Below are 26,019 nucleotides of genomic sequence, written 5' to 3'. Positions count from 1 at the left end.
GTGGCATGGTGACTTCATTATTAGTGTCAAATTCTCCATATAACAGTCACCAACACTTTAGATTAAGGCTTCATATACTGAGCCCTAAAACAGGGATTGTGGAGTCTGAGTTGGTGTCCATTTTGGTGGAGTCGGTATAAAATGGATCGACTCCTAAAATATATAATAAATTGAGTACAGTAGTACAATGCAGGATGTGCAATACATTTTTCATAAGAATTTGGGAAAGTTATGAAATGTCCTATAAATGTCTGTTCCTGATCTAAGGATCTCGGCTTTTAATGGAGATGAATCTGTGCTGCACTTTATGTACATGCTCAGTAGTGATCAGTGCTGTGGAGTTGGAGTAGGGAGTCCGGAAATATAAGTAGTTGGAGGTTTGGCTTAGCGATTCCTCAACCTTGCCTAAAACCCACATGAGCATCCAAACAGTCTTCGAGCGGCACTTTTCGAAAGCAAGACTCTTATGGCAGAAAATGTACACAATGGCCACACAGACCTTCAGGCCATTTAGATGACCAAATGATGTATGAATAAACGTTCATAAAAATGCTCGTTCCCAATTATTGGTTCTTGTAAAGAAGTCGGCGATCGCCCAATAAGCAAAACACTCTTTCGCCAGGTGATTGATTTTTATGTCCATCATTAATGATCCTTTGTTGTTGGCAGCACATTACGCCGTGTAAACCGGGATTATGTTGCAGACAGCACTATACTGTATAGGGAGGTTCGTTATTTTCCCATCAGCATTTGGTGAGCTGTGTAAACAGGCCAGTAAACGACTACCGATTGGCTTGTATGTAGCTGAACACCATCTGCTGTTGGGCAAAAATAAGCTCAATCTAAATGGACCTTCACATGGTGGCTGTATTACACTTCATAAAAATGATAGTCTGTATGGCTTCACACTGGGGCCGTGTGCACAATCCTAACTGGACAGGACCATATCGTGTGAGCTTGCTTCCAGAGATCTAATGGTACGAGTACATTGGCTCCGTTTAGATGGTGGGTAACATGTACATAATAATGAAGCGTGGGCTCATGGTGTCATTTATAAACATACAATATGGCCACCTTCGAGAGCAGAGCACAGCTCAGATATCCTTTCATTTAACAGTCCATCTGACTATTGAAATCTATAGAATTTATTACCAAGAGTGAAAGTTCCACTCGAAAAGTACAAGAGAAATGAAAAATGTAGAGACAGATGTGGCAAGGAGTGAAGGGATTGTGAATGGAGATAACATTCCAGTATCAAATCCTTCATAGAGGCCCCTGTGAAATGAATCTTTTGTTTAATTAATACAACGTGGATTGCCAAATGTGGTTTCCTGATGGACGGAGAGCAGCTGCCGCTCTAACAGGCAGACATTCATCTCCTTTCCTCAGAACCTTGAAATTCCAATCAACAAGAAACTGTAAAGTAACTCTGAAACTCTTACATATTCAGAACTATATTTAGCAAAAGCTCAGCAACCACCGCAGGCCATGTACGATGGTGGAACAAGAGGAAAAGACGCTCTTCTCTCCAAGAAAAAAAAAAACCTTACATTTTAAGTTCAATCTAAAATCATATTTCAGTGGTTCAATCTCAACCCATGAAGTCTACCAGGAGTCCAAAAGTGCCCAACACTAAAAGGTGCATTTAAAATGGTTTCTGATCGGTGGTCGCTTAATAGGCTGTTTGCACAAGCTGCTTAGGCACAGGACAACGATCTTTTGTGCAACACAAAAGATCGTTTCACCCAACGAACAAGCGTTTTGCTCACTCTTTGAATAAGAAACGAGCTGTTTTGACTACATGACTATTGAGAGAATAAGAGTTCCTAGGAATGCTAGTTCATGATAATTTTGCAGTGTAAAAACACCGTAAAGATTTTGGATGTCCAAAAAGATCAAATAAAATATCATCAAACCAGTGACACCACTTGGGCCCCTTTCACACATCAGTTTTTTACCGTCAGTCACAATCCATTGGCTCGACGGATCCGTCGCAGATTGTGAAAAACTGATGCAACGGATTCGTTTTTTCAACTGATCCGACTAGCAGATCTGGCTAATTGGATCCTAAATAAATCGGAGCATGCCTTTTTAAAAAAAAAAAAAAAAAAAAACAGATCCGGCGCTCATAGACTTCCATTCGAGCAAACGACGGACGGCGACCGATCCGTTGCTGTCCGATTTTTCGACGTACACAAAAAACGTTACTTTGTCCGTTGTCTCCGGCTGCCAGACAAACAATTTTCGACGGATCTGGAGAAAGACGGATGAAACGGGAGGCCATCCGTCGCAATCTGTCGCTAATACAAGTCTATGAGAAAAAAAAAGGATCCGGCAGCATCAGTCGCCGGATTTGTTTTTTTTCAAAATTTGACGGATTGCGACTGATAGCAAAAAACTCATGTGTGAAATGGGCTTTAATGACACAAATTTGAGTGCAAATGGTGACCAATTGTAGGATCTGTTGAAAAGTTGATTGCCGAATGCTTTTGTTGAAAAATGGTTTATACCATACAACAGCTATGCATCCCATCCGGAATGGAAGCCAAAATCAGGCCTCAGATCAGAGAAGGGCGTTTTCATTTTGTCCAAAGTATTGATTCAATTTATGGCAGCGCCATCAAAGACAAATGTCAAAACAAAACAGGGTGAACAACAAATTACTCAGAAAATGGCCATCTGTAACCCATAATGTAAGGGCAGCTTCAGGTAATTATTTGTTTGTGAAGATCTTTTCTCAAAGAGCCTTCATTTACATCAGTATTTCTAAGCCGAAACCAGGAGTGGGTGAAAAAATGGAGAAGTGGTGACGTGTTTGTATTATTGTTTCAACTCCTGGTTTCGACTTTGAGATACTGATGTAAAATACTGACCAAATACTGAACATATGAATGTGGCCTGACAGTGAATTTATGGATGGATATACTAGGTTACTGCTGTTGGGTAATTGCACAGAGTTGGTTAACATCTATTTGCTAACAAGTGGGAAGAATCTTCTCGGGAAGCTAACAAGTGGGAAGAATCTTCTCGGGATGCTAACAAGTGGGAAGAATCTTCTCGGGATGCTAACAAGTGGGAAGAATCTTCTCGGGATGCTAACAAGTGGGAAGAATCTTCTCGGGATGCTAACAAGTGGGAAGAATCTTCTCGGGATTACCTTAACCAAAATAAAAAAGTAGCTGAAAAAAAGAGAGGATGAAGTACTAAAAAGGGTCAAAAAACACCAGACCCATGTGTGCATAGAAGCAAAACGGAACACTAAGTTAGGGGCACTTTTTAATCTTTGCAATGAATGCCCGTTATACGTTTCACTGTAGGGTTTCTTTCATTCGTTCAGATGGGAAGACAATGGACCCAGTTAGACTGTAGGAGACCAGAATGGGATAACATTTTCTAAGCCCAATCAGTAAAACTCATTTTTCTTCAATGTGCCGTTTTAACAAAACTAGAAGATTTCACTGCCCATTACAGAATCTAAATGGGTTTCAGATTCTATAATTATTTCTCCAAAATTAAGGATTACCATTATGTTACTAACAGTCTCCACCGGCTTCACTACGACCCTTAAAGCCAAAATTGCCTTGATTGAGATCTGTTCATCAAAACAGTGTAGACACATCCAACTTTCCCACACACAAAAAAAGAGCGGTAGCCAGGTGCTAGGAGAATGTACCCACAAACCATACAAAAAAGCCTAACAATTCATTAATTCTAATAAGATGTACCAAGAACGGAGGCTTATTATGTTTTATTCTCCTGTCCATTAGGTTGATGAAGTATAGAAGGAAAAAAAGGAGAAAATAAAAATAAAAAGTTACATTCTCCTGGGAATGACTTGTCTCAGGGGCTCCTTCCTTTCTATAAGTGACCATCTGCTTGGAGAGCAATTATGCTAATATAGGTTTTCCCACTGTGATAATGCTACAATTAGGACAATGGCTCTTTGGGACCGAATCAAAAAAGACCACCACAGCACACAACCATGGGATTTATTAGTCGTACATGCTACAACAATGATGAGAGGAGGCAGAAGTCAAATGATAAGAAATAAAAGGAAGAGAAGACAAGTTTGTTTTACTCGCGCCCAACAAAGCTAATAAAAGAGAATGTGATAGGAAGTATTTTCCATGAATTTGACCATTTTATGAAATTGAAAATAAAATGATCTTCCTAGAGAATGCTCGACAATCGGATAAGATAATGGGCAATTTATAAAAGGCAGATAACATTATCACAACACCAGGAACCTAGTCCCATAATAAAAGGGTCTGTATAAAAATAAATAAAAGGGGGTACAACTGAACACCATTAGGATCTTTTAGAATATCAGAACAACAATATTCAGGGAACAGAATGTCTGACTCGTTCCTACAGACGTGAGCACAAATGCCTATAGCAGATGAGGGCCTCCTTAGAAAAGGCTGAATGGAGGCCATAGTGCTAATTACACAACATGCATCAAAAAGCTGGCAGCTGCAACACAAGCCCTTATTTCAATAACAAAGCTATAGACATATGCTAAGAAATGGCAACATTTCTTTACACCCCAGCTCCAAGGACATTCGTAACATATGCCGGTTTCAAAAATATCTAGCCAATTTCCAAAGGGCTTTTTTATTTCTTTCCCCTTTTCATTTTGACAAGTGAAATGTTACAAAAACATAAAATAATTCAATAAAAGGACAATTAAAAAATAGTAACGCTTGTAAAACTAAACTTTTGTGAGAACTAAAGTAGGAACTGTGCCAGTTACATGTTGCAGAGCAGATGTTCCCATTCGTTTTCTATGTGTCCTTAAGCCTCAGAACTCACGTAGACCTCTGTGGATCTCGGTCCGATCACAGACTGCAATCGATGCATGGACAGGCTGCGGGTCTCCTGACCTGCGTGCAACAGCCTCATAGAAATATATGAAGAGGTCAAACTCCGGGCAGGAGACCTGCATCCAGTCCTTGCATCGATTGCAGTCCGTGATCAGACCATGATCCATGGAGGCGTTGACCTGACCGGTATGTCTCATGTGCCACTCTCTTATCATGGACACATAAGTTAGTGTAACTCAAAAGAAAGAAAAATGAATTAACTCAATGAAGAAGGATAAACAATTTAGATGGAGAATACAGCTAAAATAAAATTTGTGTAATTCTTGCACTTTTTTATTTTTAGAAAATCAATTAACGTTAATCGTTACAGTAACTTCTCTCTTATTAGGGATCAGGATTACATGTTTTATATCCATAAAAGTGCTCAGAAATCAAATGCACAGACACAAAACTAAACTCTTTTTGGTTGTTTTCTACATGCTTTCTTATTGTGTGGCAAACATGTCGCAATCAATAGAGAGACAGTTGGTAACCCTAAATCAAGAGTCAGCTGTTGACTAAACTAAAAGATCAATAAAGGACATAAAAAGGAAAACAAAAATTGGAAAATTTATGAATTTTTCACTGTGTAAGTAAAGCTAGTTACGGTATATCCATGAGAGTTGTCTGCTAAAAAAACAAAAAAAACAACTCGCACTCCCAAGAGAGGAAGAAGCTGCTGCCAGACTCTAAAAGCAAAAAGATTGGGCACTGAAATTCCAACTGCCCGATCCTATTCTTCCCCAGCATTATAGTCAGGAGTCCCGCCATGCCCATCAGATTATTGACCGGTCTAGGCTGCATAAAGACTTTCTAGAGTTACTTGGTTAAAGATTGCTCATTCAGAATGAAAATTGGGTAAGTGTAAAAAGATGGAACAAAGGATACAATTCAGCTTTATATTGCAAACATCTACAGTCAAAAATACTCAACACTCCAAAAGTGTGAGATCTCAGGAGGAAGAGACCCTGCCCCAGAAATGCAGGGGACTAGTGCGATTCATGGAGACGTCATTTTCTGAAATTTGTAAAGCAAAAGAACAATTTAACTATTCAGCAGAAATCGTCTGGAGCAGCAACATTCTGTGTAGTTATCACTTGTGGAAATGTCACAAGGTGGTGAGATTTCTTCCATCTTATGAATTATGCATCCTGGAGGGCATTTTAACAAAACAGAAAATCCAGAAAAACGTTTTAAATTGGGAAACCGTTAGAATGGTATAGATTGTCAGAAGGTATAAAAAACACCAAAGACCCCATTAAAGTGGACCTGGCAGTTTCATGTGTTGTGAGGATTCTCCGACGCTGGAAAGTCGGTTATGTGCTGGCAAGCATCAGGCCACAATCCGATTAGACCGTTTCCGGCTTCGCTCAACACATTAGTCAACATGTGGCCCGGAATATGCATATTGCATACTTTCCGTCACATAACCGCTGTTCCTGGAGGCGGAAAATCCTCACAGCGTGCCGTGCACACAATGTGAAGAATTACAAGTCTGCAGTCACCTAGAATGACTGCAGACTTGTAGTTTAAGACCAGACAACACGTAATGATCGTATTTAAAACATTTACCAGCCGTATAACCCAAAACATTCGGATAATGTCCATACATTGATAAGACCATCTTAGGCCTTTTTGGGCTGTCAATTAATTTTAGGGCTTAAAAGTGAAATCTGTGCAAAATGGTCCAATAGGTCATACGTGCATGTGAGAAAATTGCTTTGGTGATTCTAATTTTTAAATTCCACCGATTTCCATATTGAAAAGGTTGCACAAAGTGCTCAAACCACCACTGGCATTGCCTACAGATCTGAGTCTATCAGTGCCCCGACTACTAGGGGAATTTGGAGGTAAAATATCATCTAAAAGAATTTTCATTATCCAGTGTGCATTTTACTATGTGCATTACATTAAGCTAGGCTGCAGATAACTTGGTAAAGCGGCATTTCCATCTGTTAAGTGTCTCGACTGATTCCGGCAATCACATTTTCTGAAATTAATCTGCCAGCCTGCTAGCAAATGGCAAACATCTGCAGCGCCACCTCAATGCTCAGCACCTCGTTCAGATTGGTTGCTAGGAGGAAATGGACATGCTCTTGCTTTTTTTTAGGGCCTGAAGCATTGAAAGGATTAAATGTAGAAGTGTCACGCTGCGTTTGAACTCAAGTATAAAGATTCAAAGTGAGAACATGCAAGTTTCTGACCTTCAAATCCAGGCTCATAATAGCATTACTTTTCCAAGGAACTTGGCACGATAAAGCTCTGGTTTCAGAGTGACAGAACTTTCTAAGAAAGATAGTCCAAAGAATAGAGTTAGGTGCTGTCCACCCGCCCAAAAACACTTCCATGTCAGACAGCGATTAACCTGCAAACTACCAACGTAATGCCAAACAAAGGAGCCAAGTCAAAAACTAACGTCATTCTTAAAAATGTACCCTGGGACCCTGCAGAAAAATTCTTCACTATTTCTAAACCACAATCTGGTCAAAGTCTAATATATGTGCGATCAACTTAAAGAAGCGCTTCCAAAGATTTTATCTTAATATATTGCAGTCTTTATATAGCACTGTGTACTTACAATTGCTCCTTTTGCCTTTCTACCCTGCTAATTCTTCTCTTTTCCAATAGGTCTATGACATCACGTGATTAAACACTGACTCCTTCTAAGCTCTATGTAGAAACAGGAGGTGAATTTTCCCTGTATGAGTCATAAGTCACTGCAAAAGTCCCTGGCAGGGGGAGGAGCAGAGTAGCTGGGCCAGGAGGTGAAGAGGGGGATGACAAATACGGGAAACTTCCTGTTTCTACACAGAAAAAAAAAAAAGAACAGTGCCATATAATAAGAGGACTACAAATATATTAAGAGGATAAAACACAGTGTTTCTGTAAGCTTCATTTACACTGAAAAATAACAGTGGAAGCGTTTTTAAAAATGTTAGTTTCACGATTATCTTGCAGTCTAAAAACGCTTGTTCATCAGAAGTAATGATCTTCCGCTTTCCACCAACAATCATTGCTCACAGTGGTGCATCGACCTGTGAAACAGGACTTGCGCTGTCCAGAACCATGACTAACATTTGTGGCTCAGACGTCACATGACCAATGGAATCAAAACAGTAACACAAATCCGGTCGTGTTTTATGAATTGAGCCACCAAGTACTATAGAGAAAAGACAATATATCATGGAAGCAGACCCATGAGGAGAAAGTCTAGTTGTTCACATTTACTTTTGCTACTGGGTTGAGAGAACACGAGCTGGACTCCGCTCTCTTTCTCTCGCGGAATTTCAATGTTAAAGGGAACATTACGTAGAGAAAGAGACCCGGATTCTAGTGATGTGTCACTTACTGTGCTGCTTGCTGTAGTTTTTATAAATGGAGTTTCATCAGCAGGAGATCACTAGAGGACGCTTCCCCTACATTTGGGAGTAGCAAAATCTGGTGACCGATTCCCTTTAAACAAGTGATGGGTAACTTGCCCAAAGGTGTGTTTGGATAGAGATTCAAAAACCCCAGATCCTACTGCCCTGGATGGCTAGACACCTTTAAAAGTGTTTTTTTTTTCTTTCTAATAATACAATACTTTTTCAAATGCACTGTACTGGCACAGGGAAGCCCCTCTTCTAGAAGCTCTGAAAGACTTCAGCTGACCATATATTACATGGTCGGGAAATCTCAATGGCCACCATTTACAACATTTCCTGCTTCCGAGAAAATATTAGGCAGGCATCTGCTTACCCCAGAAAAATGAGCGACATACTACAACTGGCACTAGAAATTTGTGCCCGTTTCATGAAGATAAAAAGTCAGAAAAAAAAATGGAATTTTGAATATTTGCTCAATGTGCAACCTTCCTTGTCTCTTGAAAAAGCAAAAAAAGTGGGTTTTGTTATTTGTGAGGGGCCACAGTTTGCAATCGAGAAAGAAAGAAAGTGTACATTGTAGAGATAATCCACACCAGCTCATAAGTAGATATCAATTTTGGTCTTTGAGACAACCAACGATGTGCCCAATTTAGGCCCAAGTCTCTTAATTTATTTGGTGCATTTTACTCCAACGTACTTAAAAGTGTATGAAACGCAAAACTAAAGTCATTCCCCTGTGTCTCCCCATTATAATATTTGCAGGAATAGATCACTAAAATGCCCCCTGAACATATGTACAGAGGCTCACACATGTAATTTGCAGTGAATCTCCTAATGCCATACACACTGCCATCACCTTTTAATGTCAGGTTACATAACGAATCGCCTAAAAAGAGGAGGTCGGCATCCGTCATATGAGAAGCTGCTGCTTTATTCCTGCAAACGGCACAGCAGAGATGAATGGAAAATTGGTCCATAGTGTGAGAAAGTCTGATAAATCTGCAGCCTAGACCATTGAATGTATCCATGCATTGTGCTTTATCGCACATCTGAACGCACATAACAAAAACATATCTTCAGGATCGGTGGAACGAGCAGTCAGCAGAGACCAGGAGGTGGTGTCGGGAGCGGAAATCATCTTATGCTGTAACAGTCCCTTTTAGAGGAACTCTCCTCTGGCTGTGACATCTAGGAATCCTGCTAATCTTCCCTTACAGGTACAGGGCAGACGCAAGCCGCCAGGGTCACCCGTCACATTACTGTATATTTAGCAGGATAGTAGCGCTTTGCAGTTTCTACATTAAATCGTGTTCTACACAGAACAGAATAACTAAGGTTTCCCATTACTTACAATTGCACACCTTCCACTCTCTTCATAGTGATCAATAGAATGATTCTATTAGAATGGCAGGAAAGAAGGAAAGCCCCAGTACATGGTTTTGAAAATCTTGCGCTTTTTGGAATATAAGCGTTTCTATTTTGGCAGAGCTGGGGCAGGACAAGGCGAAGGGAAGAGCATGACGAGGCGCGGCAATGGCGTGACACCATAGCTTGTCTAATTCATGAGCAGATGTGGCGTTCCAGAAATCTTACTTAAAATTTGTAGCAAGGTGCACGTCATGTTCCAGATTTCATTATGTGCCTCTTCAAGGATCAAGAGTGTCTGACGCCGCCACACCCCCTCATCAGGACCAAAGTTCTTAGGATTTCAAGGGCGATACCAAAAGGAAACACACCAAAAACTTTGGAGGTGTTATAGGCAGTGCTGTGGAGTCTGGGTCGTGGAGTCAGTGTCCATTTTAGTTGGATCAGAGTCAAAGTCGGTATAGAATGGACAGACGCCTTAGGCTACTTTCACACTAGCGTTTCCCTGATCTGCGGCAGGCTGCGGACTTCCTCTGTGAAGCCCCGCCCTCGGCCGCACCTCCGCCGCTAGCTCCGCCTACTTATGCATGCGGCCCGCATGCGACCTCCGTACCTATCTTTAACATTAGGTACGCAGGTCGTGCCGCTGTATGCGGATGCTGCCGCATGCGTCGTTTTGACGATGCGGCGACCAGCGTAGGACGCAGCCTGTAGCATTTTTTTTTTCCGCACCGCCAAAACGACGCATGCGGCAGCATCCGCATACAACCACACGACCTGCGTACCTAATGTTAAAGATAGGTACGGAGGTCGCATGCGGGCCGCATGCAGAAGTAGGCGGAGCTAGCGGCGGAGGTGCGGCCGAGGGCGGGGCTTCACGGAGGAAGTCCGCAGCCTGCAGCAGATCAGGTAAACGCAAGTGTGAAAGTAGCCTAAAATATCTAATAAATTGGATACAGTAGTACAATGCAGGATGTGGTGTAAATGTTTTCATAAGAATTTGGGAAAGTTATGAAATGTCCTATAAATGTCTGTTCCTGATCTAAGGATCTGGGCTTTTAGTTGAGATGAATCTGTGCTGCACTTTATGTACATGCTCAGTAGTGCGGCAGGGCTGTGGGGTCGGAGTCATGGAAATTGAGAAGTCAGAGTATGAGTCAAAGGTTTGGCTTACCAAATCCACAGCCCTAGTTATAGGACCATTTGGTATTTGTGCATGGGTAAGTGGAAGAAAAAAAAACCAAGTAAAATCAGCAACCCTCGCCCCTTTATGTCACCGACTTACGGTATCTGGATTTCATGGTCTGTGTACATAACACAATTTCTGGAAAGGCAGAGACCCAAACTAACAGACTCCTAGGGATCCATCTAATTGTTAGCATGCACCGGAGACTCGTAAACCATATATATATATATATATATATATATATATATATATATATATATATATATATATATATATATATATATATATATATATAATTGTCCAAGGGGTACTTCTGTCTTTCTGTCAGCAACTTCCGTCACGGTTATTCATTCGCTGATTGTTCTCGCCAGCTGCCTGTCATGGCTGCCGCGACCAATCAGCGACGGCCACAGTCCGATTAGTCCCTCCCTACTCCCCTGCAGTCACTGCTCGGCGCCCGCTCCATACTCCCCGCAGTCACGGCTCACACAGGGTTAATGCCAGCGGTAACAGACCGCGTTATGCCGCGGGTAACTCACTCCGTTACTGCCGCTATTAACCCTGTGTGACCAAGTTTTTACTATTGAGGCTGCCTATGCAGCCTCAATAGTAACAACATCTAATGTTAAAAATAATAAAAAAAACAACAAATCATAATATACTCACTTTCCACCGCCTTTCCGACGCTCCGGTGACCGGTCCATGCAAGCAGCAGGTTCCGGTGCTAAGGTTGGTGTGCGACAAGGACCTGCCATGACGTCACGGTCATGTGACCGCGACGTCATCACACCCTCGGCCCGGAAGCTGCCGCCTGAACCGAACACAGGCGACAGAACTACAAGGGGCCCCTCGGAAGGTAAGTATATGTTTATTTTTTATTTTTTAACCTGTGACATACGTGGCTGCTCAATATACTACGTGGCTCTGTGCTGTATACTACCTAACTGGGCAATATACTACGTCACTGGGCAATATACTACGTCACTGGGCCATATACTACGTGGCTCTGTGCTGTATACTACGTCGCTGTGCAATACACTACGTGGCTCTGTGCTGTATACTACCTAACTGGGCAATATACTACGTGGCTCTGTGCTGTATACTACGTGGCACTGGGCAATATACTACGTGGCACTGGGCAATATACTACGTCACTGGGCAATATACTACGTCACTGGGCAATATACTACGTCACTGGGCACTATACTACGTGGACATGCATATTCTAGAATACCCGATGCGTTAGAATCGGGCCACCATCTAGTTCATATATAAAGGTGTAAAAGGTGGCCATGTACCTTAGATAGCCAATTTGGCTAATGGCTATTATACCCACTTCCCCTATAAACAAGCAGCTCTCAGACTTCATTTTGACAGGTCATACACCTAATATAGCTGTTCGATGAATGAGATAACTATTCCCCATTCCCCCCTTTACATACATGTTTGCCCAAAAGTACATGTAATTTCAAAGGAGGCAGCGGAATATGTCGCCACCAGACACATTTGGCAGCTGCTTATATGGCATGTTAGAATCCATCATTAGGCATTGGGGGTTAGGGTGTTTGACATAAGGGCAGCACGGTGGCTCAGTGGTTAGCACTGCAGCCTTGCAGCGCTGGAGTCCTGGGTTCAAATCCCACCAAGGACAACATCTGCAAGGAGTTTATATGTTCTTCCCTTGTTTGCGTGGGGTTCTCCGGTTTCCTTCCACATTCCAAAGACATACTGATAGGGAATTTAGATTGTGAACCCCATCGGGGACAGCGATGATAATGTGTGTAAAGCACTGCGGAATATATTAGCGCTATATAAAAATAAAGATTATTTATTATAATGCAACAGATTTTTTTTTTTTATTTTGCTCAGTCTGCATCCCGAGTGTTTGGGAACTGGAACACATGACTCTGCAGGGAAATTCTTAGCCCTTAAAGGGAATCTGTAAGTGCATTTTTGGTATGTAACCTGAGGACAGCATGAAGTAGGGACTAAAACACAGATTTCAATGATGTGTCACATGTCAGGCTGTGTGCTGTTTGCTTAAAATGAAGGTTTTCTCACTTGGATGATATCATTACTCTGACGAGCTGGCCAACGCCGCCCCCTCCTGTGATAAGCAGCTCAATGTCCACAGACAATACACATGCAGAGCCTGCTGTGTGCGGGGGCAGCTTTCTGAGCTCTGCTTCATGATACATCTAAGAACGCCGATTGTGTCACAACTGCTGCACCGAGTAAATAATCGCTGGAATCAGGGTCTCTGCCTACATTATGCTGCTCTCAGATGAGGTAGCAAAAACCTGCAGTCAGATGGCTTTTCAATTGTTGCCATTATGTAATATCCAACTTTGTTGATATTTTTTTCTTTACAACTCAATTCAAAATACATTTCCAATAGCAAAAAAACCTAAAACCTTGTGATTTGACTGGCAGTAGTGATAGCGATCAATATACGGCCGTTACGGCGCAGAACATAGATGAGCCCTAAATAGCATGGTAATAAGCACACATTACTGGCGCTGCTTGTACCAAAGCCAGAGAGCCTTGTATCCGCTCCAAGTTAATGTATATGTAAATGCAGCGTGGCAATTTTCTACATTACTCCCATTAGCGCTTGTTTTTACAGAGGAGGCCTTGAAAGGAATATTCCGATGTGTAGAGTCTGCCACTTACACACCATAACCACCTTATTTGTGTAATTGATGGCCTTGTGGTTAGATCAGAAACTCGCCATCACTCGCAGGAGTCCTAAGTAGATCACTTCATTATACTGAATGGAATGTTTGCAAAACCCAAAGAGAAAATGTGTTATTACATTTATAGAGGAGGAGCAGAGGCCGGCGAGCGCCACGTCTACCCTGCATCCATGGAGAAAATGATTACCCATCCCCTCACTGTGGCCTCCAGTCAGGGGGTCAAGGGGCAGGCAGCTGTAACATTTCTCCTCCGCTATTCCCTCAGGGTAGCCATAGACAAAATGGCCTTTCTGAATGCCAACATATATCACAGGCCATGTTGACTTTTAATGAGGGGATGAATGCTTTAGTGTCACGTGGCATGGAGTACAATGGATGAGGAATGTGTTTGGATACATTGTCGCTCCGGTCTGAGGGATCTCAGCTGCATGCGTTTCACTACCATTCTCGCATGGTAGAGCAGATCCGGTGTGAAAGTTTAAGGATTTTCTGGAATCAGATCCGTGATGACCTGTCGGCATCAGGGTTTTTAATATTTTTCTTAGCATTAAATTGTGGTCTTTAAACAGCTACTTTTACCTACAGGACTCTTGCACTGTTGCCCGTATTCCACACCGGTCTTCAAACTTCCTCTTCTGGCAGGGAAAGTCAAGTGACCACTGCAGTCGATCAGCGATGCTGCAGTCGATCAGCGATGCTCCATCCAAGCAGGAACAGATCGTCTCCTAGTTGACTGGCTCAGACAACAGCATCACAGCTGTCACCATTCACTTACTGGCTGCAGCAGTCAAGTGACAACGGAAAAGGAAGAGGCCCATTTGTACAATAAAATATTGTGGTGGGCAATCACTTTATGATGGTCCATCAATATCAGATTGCGGGAATCAATGTCTTGACCTCCTCCCTGCTGATCAGCTGTGTGAATGGACTGCATGACTTGTGCAAGCTCCACAGTGTGACACAAGCACTCTCACGGCCAAGCCATGAGTCAGACTGGTCAAGGAGTCCAAGGTCAGAACTTTCCGAGGTCAGAGAACCAGGAGGATAATGGATCTGAAGGGGTTAAACAGGCGGGTAGTCAGAACAAACTCCAAGGTCAGTCAACAGATCAAACATATAGAACTCAAGGCACAGAGAGCACAGCACAAACCTCACAAAATTAATGTACGACTTGCAGTGTTCTGGGAAACTCAGCTCAGTTAAGAAGCATGGTAATTACCTGGAATAATGAACACGAGACAGCCGACGCCTCAGTCTCAGATTTGATAGTCGAGCTGTCAATCAACATACTGACAGCTCAGCATGCCCCTGTACCAGATTGACAGCTTGGCCATCCAATAACAGTACTGACAGCTTCAGCACAACCCTATACAAGATTGGACGGCTGAGCTGTCAGTAACTGCATTCCAGACACACTGAGGGGTGGAATCGTGACACCTAGCCTCTTTAGCGCATGCGCTGCTCTATTCACTGCACCACATCCAGTTATTAGCGATGGACACACCACTTCTGCATGGTTTCATCGAAGGAAATTGAAAAACACTGCACTATCCCGCACTGCCACAGCTAAAAATGATGTATGCAAGCACTGTAGGCCCTATGAACAAACAAACAAACGGGTGACCCCCACAAAGAAAATATCTGCTGCCAAGGGAAAGGAGGAATATTGTGCAACTGTAAATCTATTTCCCATAAATACAATATTTAATAATAATAATAATAATAATATATTGCACACATTATCAAAAAATGGTTAGGATAGTTTAAAAGACGTCTGTTTTGTAAGGCTCATGGACAGCAAGAACCTACACACGTGGGAATGCGAAAGCCCCTCCATATTATGGTCTGGAGGAGATTATTCTTTATGCATTTCCTTCCCACAACAGTTTAGTATTGATAATTCCCTTAAACCACAAGTCTTGTATATAGGCCAAGAATCAGTGATGGACAAATCCATATCCTGTGGATAACAAGGATGCTGAGCCAAGGCGAGATGAAAGACCTAAAGCCAACAATTACATCAAGTAAGAAGATTGAGCTATCTATATTTACCAGCTCCGGCACGTGTGCGGTGCTCACGGTGACTTATTTCTCCTTACTTATATAGTGTCAATACGTTTTCCTCAATCACATCAGACCTTGTACCCGACAATCTAAATGTACCATCTCAGAGGAGCAGACTGGGGACAATTTCATTGGAAGTCACTGAACATTCAGTATATGTTCTGTAGGTTATTGGCGGCCGATCGCAGGATTACGTGACCTCCACATATGGTGACGTTTCTTCATTATGCTACTCTGCGGGCAGGGTGGATAAAAATCAATGTTTTTTTAAAAAAATCAAAAAAAATCGGATTTTTTTTATTTAAATCGGATTTCTTTGATTTAAATCGGATTTTTTTCAATAAACTGCTTTTTGAGGAAAATATTTTACCATCCAAAGGTTCTTCCATCATGAGATAAAGCTGAGTTGTTTAACTCAGTAGAATAAAGGCTGTATATGTGTAACATTCACAATGCCATGCTCTTCCAGAGGTTTCTGTAGGATGCTGACTATCCAACAAGTTTGGGCATGTCAACTGAATGGAAAAAGAAACTAAACCAAAAGTGAAACCAAGCTAGAAGTGTGGAATTAAAGGGGCAGTATGAACAAAATGTGGAGGCTATTAATAGTTTATACAATTAAGACATGCTGCTTTTAAACACCTACCTATTGCCATATAGTAAAACAAAAAAGATTTTTACTTACTTTGGGGTCCCCCCCTCACCCTGGCGTTAGATCGTTGCCCCTAGTTTCGTCCGTGTAACTATGGGCGCACATGCGCACTGCTCTCACTTCTCATTTTAATCGTGATTTATATTAAAAAAACCTTTTGATTTAAATCAGTGATTTAAATCATGATTAAAATCATGATTTAAATCGATCCGATTTAAATAGAAAAAAAATCTTTTGATTTAAATCGTGATTTAAATCATGATTTAAATCGGCGTGATTTAAATCAATCCACCCTGTCTGCGGGGTCATCGGGCAGGGATTGGGGTTTTTTCCTTTAGGTTGATTTTTTTTTCTCATTTAAGGTGGTAGTACATTGTTACAGTGTTGGGGGTACAGGGATATAATCCTAACAATAACAAAATTAGAATTACTTTCCCCTTCTTTTCTGACATGACTGCAGCGGTGACAACATAAGTCAGCACAATCTCTGGGTTCAGCGGTGTGATCAGTCAGCCCACTGATTGGCTGCAGCAGTCATGAGCTATAAATTTCAGTTTTGCCAAAAAGATAGAGGCAGAAGAGGTTATGTAATAATCATTTTGTTACTTTTTTTTTTTTTAATAAAAGTTAAGGTACTGACCAGGGGGCACAATATGATCGATCGGTAAACTTTTGCAGATTGGCAGTCATTTGAAAACCTGTTTTTGCAGACAGACCAAACTAAGCAGTGTGCACTGAACGATTACATTCAGTCGCTCAGAGCCTATAGGCTGCCATAGTTGTCGGCAGCGCAAGTCTTGTTTACACTGGACGATGCACAGCCGAGAACGATGATCTTAGGGTATTGTCACACAGTGGCACTTTGATCGCTCCGACGGCACGATCCGTGACGTTGCAGCGTCACTTGATTATCGCTCCAGCGTCGTAGACTGCGGTCACACTTTGCAATGCACGGCGCTGGAGCGATAATTTCATGACGTAGTTGCGATGTAGAAGTCATACGGGACATTGGGAATATCGTGCACACCTTTGTTACATGCTGCGATCATGCCGCCACAGCGGGACACTTGACGACGAAATAAAGTTTCAAACGATCTGCTACGACGTACGATTCTCAGCGGGGATCCGGATCGCTGCTGCGTGTCAGACACAGCGAGATCGTAACTATATCGCTGGAACGTCACGGATCGTGCCGTTGTAGCAACCAAAGTGCCACTGTGTGACAGTACCCTAAGTGCTGCATAAATGATCATTTTACCTGATGAACGAGTTTATTTGCGCGCTCAGAGGGTAATCGGTAGCCTATTTACAAGGCAAGATTATTGTGAAACGATCATTTTTAACAACACTGGTTAATGCTCATCTTGCAGGGTAAATGCCTCAAGTTTAAGAAAAAAAACAAAAAAACACAACTTGCTGTGTTATTAAAGAGTTATTTCCCCAAAAAAGTAAGTTATCCTTTACCTATTGTATTGGTGACAATTTACTGATCTCTGGGGGGGTCGCGGCGGTCCCATGAAAGGAGCAGATGTTCAAATGCTTGATCTCCACTCAATCTATTTTCTGTGGGGCTGCCAGAAATAGCTGAAGGCTGTACTTGGCCGTCTCCAGCAGTCCTATAGACAATGAACGGTGTGGCGGTTGAGCATGCGCACAGCTGTTGAGCATGCGCACTAAGCTCCATTCAAGAATCATCTTTTGACTAGCACTTGCTGATTACTGTGATTTTTTTTTTTTTTTTTTACAACAGAGTATTTTTGACCTCAGTGTGCTCTTTTGTGTCTTCAAGTTTTCTGGTGGTGTGAACAGGTTCCTACAGACTTGTTCAATGTGCAAGTGGCCCATGTGTTTCTGGTTCAAGAATCAGCTCTGTAGAGCCCTGTCCTTCAGCAGTTGGACCCACAGCAAACTGTTAAGCTAGCCACATAATATTGGTGAAAACTAATAACCCTTTAAGTACCAAGCTAGGCGGAGGGCTTAAGGCATTGAAGTGTAGCTTCCTAAATTTATCCAACCATGATATAAGTACCAATGGTCTGGCACAGTTTTAGAAAGAACACAAAAATACCAACCCATTGGATGTCCAAAATAAATGAAAAAGGGATCAAAAGGGTAACGTTTTTCCTTGCGGAGAGTGACATGTCAAGGTGAGGAGACGTAAGTTGCAATGCTCCTCTGGGAAATAAGCAAAATGTCTCTTGAGAGATGCAGAGGACTAGAACTCTAGTGCCACCCATCGGAAGTAGCAACGACTCCAGACAAAAGCCAAAACCAAAATCTCAATTTGCAGACACTGCGCTCCGGGTTTTGACTTTTGTCCTAAGTCATGTGACAGGGCTCGTTGGAGAGTCGATATGGACTTTTGGGATTGCTACTTCTCATGGGTGGCACTAGAGTTCTAGTCTTCTTCCTCTCTGAAGAGACATTTTAAATTAAAGAAACACAGTCTTGCAACGGCATGCGCCTTGGGGAGCACATGGATGGAATGGAGACATGCCGCACACGGCCGGCCGGGGCTTGTTTACAGTACAGCACGAACGCATGCTCTGTGGTTACTGATATTAAGCTCTTCATCGCCTGGTTCTGCCGGGATTGGAGGACGATGGTGACATCAGCCTCTATGATCCTAGTGTGTGTAAACACCATGAATCACAGCCCCATTCCTACACTGCGCTCAAAAAACATCAAAACTCACTACCGAAAATAGATGAACTTGTTAGAAACCTAAAAATACCGAAGAGCACTGATGTCAGCCACTTACTATTTCAGACCTCGTACAATACTCATTCAAGCTTGTATCCAAAGCCCATGGCTTGCACATAGCAGAGCGCCGTGTCATCGGCAGCGCCCACAATGACATGATTATTTCCTATGGGCTGTGACCCACATCCATAGACTTCTTGTGCTGACATTTTAAAAATAGCATTAAGCCACGAGACATCAAATTCTCCTGGGATCTGCAGTTCCTACAATAGAAACACGTGCGGACTAGTTCGCCATTAGAATTCAAATTTGTAGGCGTCCGTCCCCTGTGTATTATTGGGCTATGGACGATCACTAAATGGACAACCCCTGTCCTTATTTCACCCTTTATGACATACGGACCTCACAGAAGAAGACTGCCTCCCCCAATACGGTTTGCTGTACACATTAGACAGCTGTTGGATGACAACAGCCAACTCTCCCAACCCCCACCCGTACATTTAAGAGTGCCCATGTGGACCCTGAAAACTGCCGAACGTGCGGATATGAGCACATGTGCATTGGAACTAGACTATGGCGAAATAAAAGAGCTATCTCGTCTAAAGAATCACTTTTACATCCTAAGGATAGCTGAAAGTGTGCACGTTGCTTATCTTGGGAACAGATGGCACCAAAAGGCAAGATAGTAATGAGCAATTGTGACGCTATGGGCAGCGTTTTGCTAGGAAACCTTGGGAGTACACTTTGATATGCATCACCTAGCTAAACATAGCATGGCAAAGAATACCACTTCATAGCTGGGGCATTCACTGATAACAGCCATTAAAGGTAATTCACACTAGCCACTTTCAGAAGGACAATGCCCCCAGCCACACTGCAAACAAACGTCAGGTTGGAGGAACATAAAAAGTTCAAGGTGTAAACTTTACTCCAAATCGTCAAGATCGAAATATGATCGGGTATCTGTGGGATGTGCTAATAAAACAATTCCGCCCCATGGAGCTAACATCTTGGTATCAGATACCCTCAGATGGTGGTCAGTGCCTTAAATCAGACAGTAGCGATTTGGAGAAATGAAGTGAACTTACACTGATCTGTATAGACTACCCCACTTCAGATAGGAGCCAGAGAAAGAACATGTCCGGCTGGATATAAGAATAATGGAAGATTACATAAACTTATACTCGCCCATACAATGCAGTTGGGATTTGCAGTTCAGTAATAGAGCAGCATGTCGCCTCTGCTTAAATCAGAGCTCTCCTCACTGTCATAATGAATAACAGTCCATGCTTCAAAATAAGATATCACAGGTAGTTCCTCTGCCCCTACCCAACAGAGCAGTGGCATGGTCTTCTTCCAGGCTATTCAGTCGTCTCATACAGATGTGTACAGCCTGATTACACATGACTGACAGGACACATCACAGAGAATGTACATTTTAAGATGACTTCTGTTCTGAACTATTGACTTGCAGGTAGGGTCAGAGAAATATCATGGAACCCCAACACCGTAACCAGACTACATTCATAGAAGGCAATAAAGGACATCCACTTCCGCAGACCATCACGTGACTCCCATGCCCACTGGATGCCTCCCATGCCCACAACCAGCCCTCAAATATCAACATTTTAATACAAAACTATATTGCATTAGTTGAAGCAGGACATGTGCCCTGTCCATTCTGCCAAGGACCCTTCTAAGTCCCAAATGTGCAATCATTAAAAACGCATGCCAAATGAAAGCTGGACTACAAACGTATAATACCCAAATTTAAAAAAAAAAAAAAAACACAACAAAGAGGAAACGCCCCCATTCTTGTCCCCACGGTATTTGATGATGCGCCCCAACTCCTGGGGGGTTTTCAAGTGAGAATGAGAATCATGACAGTGCCAGGTTGTGTGTGTGTTATAAACACTGGCACTGAATTTTTAATGAGAGCCCTGAACAAAGAAAACAGAGAGCGAGATGGTGGAAGGAGCACGCTGCCTCTACACTTCAGCTGGCGTGCCACATTCCTAAACAAAACCCCGTGTGGACCGAGGCACACACCCCATTTATATTCCTCGACACCACGTCTAATATAATACACAGCATGGGTAGGGGTGGGCACGCCGTGCCCTTCAGCGCATACACCCAGGCTGCCAGCACAATGGTAGAGGAGCAGTCTGCTCATCCCTGATACAAACAGGAGAATGATAAATAAAGAGGATACAAAATAATAAACAAATAGTTACAATGTACATGCCCTGAAATATGGGAGGTTAACCATGTGTGTGCACGAAAATGATACTAAGAATGGCGGTTTTGGGGGGATTTTTTGCTTTTTTTTTTTTTTTTTTAATAGCTCCTGCTTCTTCCCCAGTATGAAGGGCTTCTTCTGCCATGCATTGGAAGAAGGAAAGGTCCCTATGTCCCTGTCAGATGAAAACATTGTAGTTTCACAGGGATGGAGGTTACAGATTGTTTGCCAACCATAGAAGAGATCAGTTTCTATCCTAGACTCCCACCCCTCCCCCATCCCCCTCCAGCAGTCATCATTAAAAGGGGGGCTGCAATCCCCCACCCCTAAAGCAGCCCTGGACCAGTCTGGGGTCTGTAGAAATTGCATTAGCCACTTTGGCAATAGGAGGGGAGGGGGTAGACTGGTAATGTCGGATATGGATTATATGTCATATACACATCCACACTATATATATTTATATACAGACAGTATTTACGTGCGGATGGATGGTGTGGATTTTCACGAACGCCCTGCCATTTCCACGGTTTGTATAGGCAGCCAGATGGGCACGCTTTCTGCACGGCTCTATATACTACAGGGGTTATGTGAGGTATAATAAGGACACGCCATGCAGCCAGCTCCAGCGACAGCCCCCAGCATCAGATCCATACGTTATGCTCTTTGTGCCTGTACAGACAATACACACGTGTGACCGGAGCATGGCACCCTTCATGGATGGCTGGCCACCACCAGGCACCGATATGGCACCCATCTAGAGGATGAGACAAAGCTCAGCGTGTTACACACATGGAGGCGGCTGTGTACACAGGACGACACACCGAATTGTGGGAGGGGAAGGTTTATTTTACTACAATGTACTACACAAGTCACAAATCAAAGCCAAAAACGAGTCATCTCATAAAAATAGCAAACCCCGGGGGGGCATCACAACACTTCCCTACCAATGTCTGCCCACAGATACCGAAAACCTCATTCTAAAGTACCAAACCCTGGGATGAGCAGGTCAATGCCAACTATTCCCCTCTATAATGTAAAGCGCTGCGGAATATGTTGGCGCTATATAATTAAAATTATTATTAAATTATTATTATTAACTATTGTTCTCTGGAAGCAGCCATTTCAGCCAGGAGAGAGGGGCTACTAACAGGAAGTCCAAAAACATGTCTGCCCCCATAATGGCTACTGTATAGATCTATACTGTCCTAAACCATGTACCATACTAACAGAAGGGGGGTCCCCTATGTGGTTAAGGCTTCTTCCACTAGTGACAGTGATCCACCTGTGTCATAATCTGGATTTAGCCTGGTAATAGGCCGATTGCACGTGTGTTGTGGATTAGAGGAATAATTGGAAATAAAATCCCAGACACGTGCACAATATACAAAGACACAGCCGTTATCCCCGGAAACTTCCTGGAAGAAAGAAATTCTGGACAGAAATGTAACAGATCGAATAAACAGATTATTTTTCAGGTGAATTGTAGGGGGGCGTAGCACCTGTGACATGTACCTTAGGTACTGGGTGCCAGGGGGCGTTAACAAGATACTTTATCTTGGCTGGGGTAGTTCGATACAGGGTAGAGATCTGAACCTTCGCCCCCTCCGCCCCAAGAGGGAAAAGCCCATAAAACACAATATCCCATAAAGCAATGATTAATGGGAGCGATCCCGGCCAGTCCCTACAACGTGCCGTTAACGCCCCCGTCACAGCCACACGGTGACCATGGCTCGGAATGTGAAGGTTCCGAGTGATTCCATGGATTAGGATTAACCGGATCCCATCGCCCTGGAGAAGGGGAAGCGCAGATTACAGGGGGGGACATGGAGCAGAGAGAGAGAGGGGGGGACATGGAGCAGAGAGAGAGAGGGGGGGACATGGAGCAGAGAGAGAGAGGGGGGGACATGGAGCAGAGAGAGAGAGAGAGGGGGGGACATGGAGCAGAGAGAGAGAGAGAGGGGGGGACATGGAGCAGAGAGAGAGAGAGAGGGGGGACATGGAGCAGAGAGAGAGAGAGAGGGGGGACATGGAGCAGAGAGAGAGAGAGGGGGGACATGGAGCAGAGAGAGAGAGAGGGGGGACATGGAGCAGAGAGAGAGAGAGGGGACATGGAGCAGAGAGAGAGAGAGGGGACATGGAGCAGAGAGAGAGGGGGGACATGGAGCAGAGAGAGAGGGGGGACATGGAGCAGAGAGAGAGGGGGGACATGGAGCAGAGAGAGAGGGGGGACATGGAGCAGAGAGAGAGGGGGGACATGGAGCAGAGAGAGAGGGGGGACATGGAGCAGAGAGAGAGGGGGGACATGGAGCAGAGAGAGAGGGGGGACATGGAGCAGAGAGAGAGGGGGGACATGGAGCAGAGAGAGAGGGGGGACATGGAGCAGAGAGAGAGGGGGGACATGGAGCAGAGAGAGAGGGGGGACATGGAGCAGAGAGAGAGGGGGGACATGGAGCAGAGAGAGAGGGGGGACATGGAGCAGAGAGAGAGGGGGGACATGGAGCAGAGAGAGAGGGGGGACATGGAGCAGAGAGAGAGGGGGGACATGGAGCAGAGAGAGAGGGGGGACATGGAGCAGAGAGAGAGGGGGGACATGGAGCAGAGAGAGAGGGGGGACATGGAGCAGAGAGAGAGGGGGGACATGGAGCAGAGAGAGAGGGGGGACATGGAGCAGAGAGAGAGGGGGGACATGGAGCAGAGAGAGAGGGGGGACATGGAGCAGAGAGAGAGGGGGGACATGGAGCAGAGAGAGAGGGGGGACATGGAGCAGAGAGAGAGGGGGGACATGGAGCAGAGAGAGAGGGGGGACATGGAGCAGAGAGAGAGGGGGGACATGGAGCAGAGAGAGAGGGGGGACATGGAGCAGAGAGAGAGGGGGGACATGGAGCAGAGAGAGAGGGGGGACATGGAGCAGAGAGAGAGGGGGGACATGGAGCAGAGAGAGAGGGGGGACATGGAGCAGAGAGAGAGGGGGGACATGGAGCAGAGAGAGAGGGGGGACATGGAGCAGAGAGAGAGGGGGGACATGGAGCAGAGAGAGGGGGGACATGGAGCAGAGAGAGGGGGGACATGGAGCAGAGAGAGAGGGGGGACATGGAGCAGAGAGAGAGGGGGGACATGGAGCAGAGAGAGAGGGGGGACATGGAGCAGAGAGAGAGGGGGGACATGGAGCAGAGAGAGAGAGGGGGGACATGGAGCAGAGAGAGAGAGGGGGGACATGGAGCAGAGAGAGAGAGGGGGGACATGGAGCAGAGAGAGAGGGGGGACATGGAGCAGAGAGAGAGGGGGGACATGGAGCAGAGAGAGAGGGGGGACATGGAGCAGAGAGAGAGGGGGGACATGGAGCAGAGAGAGAGGGGGGACATGGAGCAGAGAGAGAGAGGGGGGACATGGAGCAGAGAGAGAGAGGGGGGACATGGAGCAGAGAGAGGGGGGAGACATGGAGCAGAGAGAGAGAGGGGGGACATGGAGCAGAGAGAGAGGGGGGACATGGAGCAGAGAGAGAGAGGGGGGACATGGAGCAGAGAGAGAGAGGGGGGACATGGAGCAGAGAGAGAGGGGGGGGACATGGAGCAGAGAGAGAGGGGGGACATGGAGCAGAGAGAGGGGGGGGACATGGAGCAGAGAGAGAGAGTGGGGACATGGAGCAGAGAGAGAGAGGGGGGACATGGAGCAGAGAGAGAGAGGGGGGACATGGAGCAGAGAGAGAGGGGGGGGGGGACATGGAGCAGAGAGAGAGAGGGGGGGCATGGAGAAGAAGTGTTAGGAGTTTGGAGAGCAGGTTAAAGTTCTCCGTGCACAGATGTATAGGCACAGACAGGACCCCACAGAGAGGAGCACATGGCCACACGTTGCCCCTTCTTACCTGCACAGAAAGTTGCCAGAAGAAGCGCACAAGTCAGTCCCAGAGCCCCCATATTCCCAGGAGCTGGAGGTCTCACAGCCCATACAGCACAGCCACATACAATCCCATCCGAGCGATAATTCCTTCACATTGGTTACATGTGTCTCCAGCAGCCAGTCAGCCCCACAGAGAAGCCGGGGTCACCCACGCGTGGGCAACAAGGAAGAGGGGAAGGAAAGGGGGGCGTGTAACGTTGGATCCGTGGGAATGAACTGTGTGTGAATGTGGAGCCCAGGCAGATCAAACAGCAGCAGTAGTGACTCCCCCCTGCCAGGACGACTCCACCTTCTGCAGCAAGCAGATTACACGGGGAGGGAGGGGCAGACACACAGGAGCCCAAACTTCACTGTGACAGATCCACTGAGGGGAGGCGCCGGGGAGGAGAGCACCTCTCCAAATACTCCCAAATACTCGCAACTCTCCAAAATGGCTCCGAAAATGTAATGAGAGGAGCCAGGAGGGAAACCCGGATGTTTCATACAAAGAGGAGGGAGGGGAGCAGGGCACAGCCCCCCAGGCATGGGAACACAGGGGAGGGGGCAGCGACATTCCTGCTTTATGATTGGTCGTGGGAGCTGCCAGTCACCAGAGTAAATGGCTGAGTAGTAAAGGGAGGGGGAGACGGCACACACGGCAGACAGTCTGCAGGGAGCGTGGAGTGCAGGAGCTCACTACCACCACTTACAGGGGCTCCTCACCCCTCCACCTGCCTGCCCCCATGTACAGGGACTCCTCACACCTCCACCTGACTGCCCCCATGTATGGGGCTCCTCACACCTCCACCTGACTGCCCCCACATACAGGGGCTCCTCACACCTCCACCTGACTGCCCCCACATACAGGGGCTCCTCACACCTCCACCTGACTGCCCCCACATACAGGGGCTCCTCACACCTCCACCTGACTGCCCCCATGTATGGGGCTCCTCACACCTCCACCTGACTGCCCCCACATACAGGAGCTCCTCACACCTCCACCTGACTACC

At 44.9% G+C, this 26,019-nt stretch overlaps 1 protein-coding gene across 1 annotated transcript in view; it reads right to left on the bottom strand.

Moving 5' to 3' along the window:
* ACVR2B (activin A receptor type 2B) overlaps positions 1 to 25,533 on the bottom strand; it is a 197,071-nt gene extending 171,538 nt beyond the window's left edge. Inside the window, exon 1 of the mRNA XM_077268673.1 lies at positions 24,995 to 25,533. Within this exon, the coding sequence (XP_077124788.1) occupies positions 24,995 to 25,046 (52 nt within the window). The 5' untranslated portion in view covers positions 25,047 to 25,533. The remainder of the gene's footprint in view (positions 1 to 24,994) is intronic.
* Between the last annotated feature and the right edge of the window lie 486 nt (positions 25,534 to 26,019).

The sequence above is a fragment of the Ranitomeya variabilis genome, chromosome 6, assembly GCF_051348905.1.
Source record: "Ranitomeya variabilis isolate aRanVar5 chromosome 6, aRanVar5.hap1, whole genome shotgun sequence".
NCBI classification, from domain to species: domain Eukaryota; kingdom Metazoa; phylum Chordata; class Amphibia; order Anura; family Dendrobatidae; genus Ranitomeya; species Ranitomeya variabilis.
Note: the sequence above shows the minus strand (reverse complement) of the source record. Positions and strands in the feature narration are given on the sequence as shown.